A 6,826-nucleotide genomic window follows, 5' to 3' on the forward strand; every position below is an offset into this window, starting at 1 on the left:
ATTGAGTGTGCATCAATTTTACATGTAGAATCGAGTGAAAGTGTTTGCAGTCAGACATCTACAGCGGGTGGTCCCTAAAACACAGTACGCTGAACGACACTGGTGCCCCTATGCCCAGCCCAGAGAACAACCCACTGAGCCCTGAGTCCTTTCTCCTTTTGTTCTGGTGTCGCTCGCTCCCTAAGCTTGCAGCAGGCTAGCGCCTATAGTAACATTATGACGCAGTCCCTCTCCACACCTTCAGCTTTACTTTGTGACTCCTTAAGAGAATGAATCCCGTGCCGGTTCCAGATGAAGGATTTTCTCAGGTCCCTTTGTACTGGAGGACATTCCTCAGATCCTCATGCCCCTCGGACACACTGTTGTTAAATCATAATAACACTTATCTCAGCAGTGATTGGATAAGAGTTATGTAACTCTTAGAATTCAGGAATAGGAGTTAACAGGGGTAATAGAACTTAGACACCGGTAACACAAACCCTAACCCTGATTACAGCCAACAGGTATAATGCATTGATACAGGTTATACGCATGTTATGAGCATTTATTAAATTACTATGTATCATAACGTTCTCTCTCTCTCTCTTTCTGATAGGAGGAGATCTGTCCAATGAGCTGGTCCGTCACTTCCTGATTGAGTGTACACAGAAAGGAGTTCGGTTGAAGGGCTGTCCCAATGAGCCCTACTTTGGTCAGTGTCTTCTCTAGCACACTTTACATACACGATTGAGGATAGTGGTAAAACAGTGGGGGCCTCTGCTGGTTACTCTGTGTAACCAGCGAAATAATTTGAAATGTTTCAGAGTTCCCTCTACTGGATAATCAACACAACTGCCCTTCAGACCTTGTGTTGAAAGCTCATCACAACTCTAAATTGCTATGATGTTTATAGTATGTTTTCTATTGTTTTTGTTTTCCAGGAAGTTTAACAGCGTTGGTGTGCCAGCACTCAATCACTCCACTGGCCCTACCCTGCAAACTCATCATACCTGACAGAGGTGGGAAGCTACTTCTTAGTATCATCATCAGAACAGATTTTACATTCACACAGTAGAGAGTGTTGTATTTGACAAAACATATTGTGTCCTGTGGAAAAGCTAGTCAAATGAACACTACTCTCTCTTCTCTCTGTGCAACTAAATGTGACAGGGCTATAAATTGCAGTGCAGTTTAGAATGATATATATATATATATAGTACCAGTCAAAGGTTTGGACACACCTACTCATTCAAGGGTTTTTCTACATTGTTCACTATTTTCTACATTGTAGAATAATAGTGAAGACATCAAAACTATGAAATAACACAAATGGAATCATGTAGTAACCAAAAAAGTGTTAAACACTTGTTTTGGTTACTACATGATTCTCCATATGTGTTATTTCATAGTTTTGATGTCTTCGCTATTATTCTACAATGTAGAAAATAGTAAAAATACAGAAAAACCCTTGAATGAGTAGGTGTGTCCAAACCTTTGACTGGTACCGTAAATGATGTGATTTATTAGCCTGTGCATGCAACTCTTGTCAACTTAGATGAATTGCCTCTACATGGTAGCTATAAACCCACGTCATCAGTGGCAGGGCCAGTAGAGAGATTAATTCAGTGATATATGAATGCCTCCTTTATCCCTCCTTTATCACTTTCTTCATTACATTGTATAGAATATATATTTTCCCCCCCAATGTCCATAGATCCTCTTGAAGACATGGTGGAGAATACTACTACACAATCTATTACCAACTCTGCTGCTGAGCTGCTCAAACAAGGAGCAGGTAGGGCTTAAATCCTTTACTAACCACAAATCATCGTTATGCACATGTTTATACAGGTGCATGACTATTAGATGAATCAATGGGGATTATATTAAAGGCTCACAATGAAGTATTGGGCAACAACAACAACCTCAGTTCCTTAGTGATTGTGTAGATAACATGTATTTGGTCTTGCAGTGTGTACTGTGTGGTTCCTGTGTGTGTTCACTGTGTAGTGTGTGTTTCATCAGTGAGTAACGTGTGTGTTTCTCTGCAGCATGTAACGTGTGGTTCCTGGGCTCGGTGGAGATGGAGTCTCTGACGGGGTACCAGGCTGTGCAGAAGGCCACCAGTGTAACGCTGGGCTCAGACCCTCTGGGTTCAGACCCTCTGCCCACCTCCACCGTGGTCCACTTCAAAGTCTCCTCACAGGGTATCACCCTCACCGACAACCAGAGGAAGTGAGTTATGGAGAATACACAGACAGAAAGACAGACACAAACACACATATAATATGTATGGTCACATTAGGAATGCATTTAAAGCTAATATAAAATGATACATACATATATATATATATATATATATATATATATATATATATATATATATATATACAGTATATATACAGTAATAATATGCATTTCTCCTTTTCCCTCCTCCCCCTCTTCTTTCCAGGTTATTCTTCAGAAGGCATTATGCAGTGAACACTGTCATCTTCTGTGCATTGGACCCTCAAGATCGGAAGTGAGTAAAAGATGCCAGAATAAACATAATTTGAAATAAGAGTACGGTGGGGCTAATATCATCACCTTATACTGTTTGTATGATAACTTGCTGACAGTATGTTCTTCTTGTGTTCTTTCCCCCAACCATTCTTAGGTGGAAAAAAGATGGCTGCACTTCAGCAAAGATCTTTGGCTTTGTGGCGAGGAAGACGGGCAGTGGGCAGGACAATGTGTGCCACCTGTTTGCCGAGCACGACCCCGAGCAGCCCGCCAGCGCCATTGTCAACTTTGTCTCCAAGGTGATGATTGGCTCCCAGAAGACCAAGTAGACCTGCCACGCTGCTAGCTGATTGGCTAATGAGGCTGTTTCTAAAACTGGGAACTGTATTGTACAAACCCGCAACCTGAGGGTTATGACCCAGGACTTAATACGTTGGACTGGAAGCCAGCGGAAAAGAGTTCCACCCACAGAACTAGAATGAGTTCTGTGAGTCTCTATTTCTATGTTTCCACCACCTAAGAATGGGATACAACGAGCAATGGATAACTGGACATGGGATAGATTTCTCTTGATAACGAGCATGCAAAGACTTGTAAGTTACAGCTCCACCTCCTATCCAAGTAAACTCCGAGTCACAGCACAGAGGGAGCTGTGGACCATCAGCAGGACAGGAGACTCAATAAAATATTTCTTGAGTTGAATGAAAACTCAAAACTTCCTTTGACTTCATTTTCTAATAGACTCTCGTTATGATGAGCATTAGGGGTGTGTATGCAGGGAAACATAGAATACAACAGGTATATTATAACGTGTATTTCATTTATTGTTATAGAACTAATACAGGTGTTTGCATTTCTCTCTTGAAGGGGTTTACAGTTTTATGTATCCCAGCTCTTTACAAGTTAGTTACATATTCCTATTCTCAACATGCTCTGTATGGTGTGATACTATACTAAAGTTAGTTACATATTCCTATTCTCAACATGCTCTGTATGGTGTGATACTATACTAAAGTTAGTTACATATTCCTATTCTCAACATGCTCTGTATGGTGTGATACTATACTAAAGTTAGTTACATATTCCTATTCTCAACATGCTCTGTATGGTGTGATACTATGCTCAAGGGGACCCTAGAAGCCTGGCATGTAAGGGTTTGTCATGTCTAATATTTAACCAAAATGAAATAAACAATATAAATAAAGCATTACTCAAGCTATTAAAAAGGGTAATGAAAAATACTTAATGAATTTTTTTGTTTTTTGTAAATGCACCAAATACTATTTTAAAAGTAATCTATTGAACTTCAAACATCCCTACACTCATGTTTTACCATCCCAATCATTTCCCTTGAACTTTGATGTTGCTCTGGAAATGTATGTGAGTTAAACCACTATCAAAACTAAAATACACACAAATGCTATGATCTGGATGGGGAGTGTTAGGATGAATTAAACCACAGACCAATATTTTATAAGTAAACCCTAATATATTATATGATTAGTGTATCTAATTAGTTCATTACTTGTACTTCAAACTCCTTTATTACTTAATTCAGTAAAACTTTGTCTGGAAGAATGTTTAAACATTGCTACATCACTGTTTGTTTTTCCTCTGGCTAGTCTCAAATAATTGTTTTCAATTGTATTTTTGGTGGTATATTATTGCCTCTAACTATATATTGGAATGTCTCATTGTTAATATATAATATATTAACAATGAGACAACATATATATATATATATACATTAGAGGAAAATTGTATTATATATTTCATTTGGAATTCATATTTTTTTTGTGTGTTGGAACAATAGGTGATTATTGAGCTAAATGGAAAAGTGCAAATGTATTAACATTGCCCACTCAATGCACCTTATGAGCTCAATCAAGCGCAACTTTTAAAACACATTTTTGTCTAAATTGACTTTCCTGATCACTTTATTTATGTCAAATAATCTGGAGAGGGACCATCTAATCCAATACGGCTTCGTTGAAATATTATACAGTCATTGTTTATGTACATTTTCATTGTATTGTTTCATATTTTTATCATGATGTGCTAGTTATACACTTTATATACAAAAGTATGTGGACACCCCTTCAAATTAGTGGATTCGGCTATTTCAGCCACACCCATTGCTGACAGGTGTATAAAATCGAGCACACAGTCATGCAATCTCCATAGACAAACATTGGCGGTAGAATGGCCTTACTGAAGAGCTCAGTGACATTCAACGTGACACCGTCATAGGATGCCACCTTTCCAAAAAGTTAGTTCCTCAAATTTCTGCCCTGCTAGAGCTGCCCCAGTCAACTGTAAGTGCTGTTATAGTGAAGTGGAAACTTCTAGGAGCAACAAAAGCTCAAACGTGAAGTGGTAGGCCACACAAGCTCACAGAACAGGTGCTGAGGCACATAGTGCGTAAAAATTGTTAACGCTACAGCATACAATGACATTGTAGACGATTCTGTGCTTCCACCTTTGTGGCAACAATTTGGGGAAGGCCCTTTCCTGTTTCAGCATGACAATACCCCGTGCACAAAGCGAGGTCCATAAAGAAATAGTTTGTCGAGATTGCGGTGGAAGAACTGCGAGCCAGACCTAATCGCCCAACACCAGTGCCCGACCTCCCTAATGTTCTTGTGACTGAATGAAAGCAAGTCTCTGCAGCAATGTTCCAACTTCTAATGGAAAGACTTCCCAGAAGAGTGGAGGCTGTTGTAGCAGCAAAGGAGGGACCAACTCTATATTAATGCCCATGATTTTGGAATGAGGCGTTCGATGAGCAGGCGTCCACATACTTTTGGTCATGTAGTGTATCATCTACAGTCTGTACCTCATAATACCTTTACTATCTCACATTTGGAATAATAATTAAGTGTCGTATTGATCCTGCAGCAAGTGACATGAACAGTTCATTTGTATATTAGAAATTACATTTTCAATGTTAGATGTAAATAAACAAAAGGGAAAAGTAATGTCATTGGTACATTTATTTATTCTCAAAAAGTAGAGAGAGAGAGAGAAAGAGAGAGAGAGATCTGACTTTCAATTCAGGTACCACAGAATGAGAGAGATTTGTTGAGTTTGGCAGTATGTCTGATTTGTATGTGTGTTGTTCCAACAGGAAACCAGAAGAGGGTGCTAGTAACACACAAATCCTTAAGCGTCTAAACTGGGGGGAGGGGAGTTCTACTAAGTTAACATATGGGATTGTTTTAAGATGATCATACCATGTACCATTAACTATTAGATTTGGAATTTTAGGACTCCTTCAGCTATCAAAAATATATATAAAAAAATGATTTGATGAAACATTGAATTTGGCCTTACTGCTATTAGCCCATAGAAACAAACACATTGAACAGATTCACACATGGAAAAAGATAGTCATAAAGAAATCTAAAGATAGTCTGTCTTGAAGTGTCTGTCCTATATCTGAGAGAAATAAGAAAGATCAGAAAACTATTTTAAAAATGTATAAATATTGAACACATTTCTTTAGGCACTAAACTACTTCCATATATACACCCATAAAATGTTTTAACTGGTACAAGTCTTGTGAGGCATGTGTGTGCATCCATAGAGGGGTCATATTAGCGTTTAGCCCAAACTGTTCGGGCGCTACAAACAGAAGTTGGCAGATCAGTGGTACCGAGTTCAGGGGGGGGGGGGGGGGGCGTAGAACAAAACGGACAACATCATTGTGTTCATGAGAGTCCTCTCTTTCCATAGAGGGGTCATATTAGTTTGGATGCTACAAACGTTTTTGTGAGAAGACCGATTTTCTGAATATCTCATGGTCTGACAAACACTGCTATAGCTCGGCCACCTTCCACCAAAGATGCGGAAGGCCGCCATTGGCTGATGCAGTGGATTGAGACGCAGCCCATGCAAAAAAAAATGATATCTCTTTCTTAAACAGACGGATACTGATAGGGATTCTTTGTATTATACGAAATAGATTTCCACGGGGGGCACGGACATCGCGTCTAGGGGGTATGTCAGCTAACCTGCACAGGAAACACTTCGGAGAAAGGGTAAGAGAGATTGGATCACAGAAATAGAACGCACAGACATACACACTTGCACAAAAGCAGTATTAAAATAATTATTGATTAGAAGATGATCTGTCCAAAATTGTCATATGACTCTGTCCTTCCTGGATTGTCTTGTGCACTCACTGCACTGTGTTTGTCCTGGATCGTCTTGTGTACTGTGTCGATCCTGGATCGTCTTGTGTGCTGTGTCAGTCCTGGATTGTCTATTGCACTGTTGATCCTGGATTATCAAGACTATCGCTACAAATCGTGCAAATGTTGATGATGTCACAAGGCAGTTTATT

The 6,826-nt window shown here is 39.3% G+C and overlaps 1 protein-coding gene across 2 annotated transcripts in view; it reads left to right on the forward strand.

Moving 5' to 3' along the window:
• The window catches only part of LOC115114517 (tensin-3), an 82,654-nt gene extending 77,195 nt beyond the window's left edge, over positions 1-5,459 (forward strand). For both annotated transcript variants that reach the window (XM_029642819.2, XM_029642818.2), the window contains exons 21-26: positions 596-691; positions 921-998; positions 1,694-1,774; positions 2,031-2,214; positions 2,432-2,500; positions 2,636-5,459. In XM_029642819.2, the coding sequence (XP_029498679.1) occupies positions 596-691; positions 921-998; positions 1,694-1,774; positions 2,031-2,214; positions 2,432-2,500; positions 2,636-2,810 (683 nt within the window). In that variant the 3' untranslated portion in view covers positions 2,811-5,459. The remainder of the gene's footprint in view (positions 1-595; positions 692-920; positions 999-1,693; positions 1,775-2,030; positions 2,215-2,431; positions 2,501-2,635) is intronic.
• Positions 5,460-6,826: the final 1,367 nt, after the last annotated feature.

Source organism: Oncorhynchus nerka, linkage group LG9b, assembly GCF_034236695.1.
Source record: "Oncorhynchus nerka isolate Pitt River linkage group LG9b, Oner_Uvic_2.0, whole genome shotgun sequence".
In the NCBI taxonomy this organism is placed as follows: Eukaryota; Metazoa; Chordata; class Actinopteri; order Salmoniformes; family Salmonidae; genus Oncorhynchus; species Oncorhynchus nerka.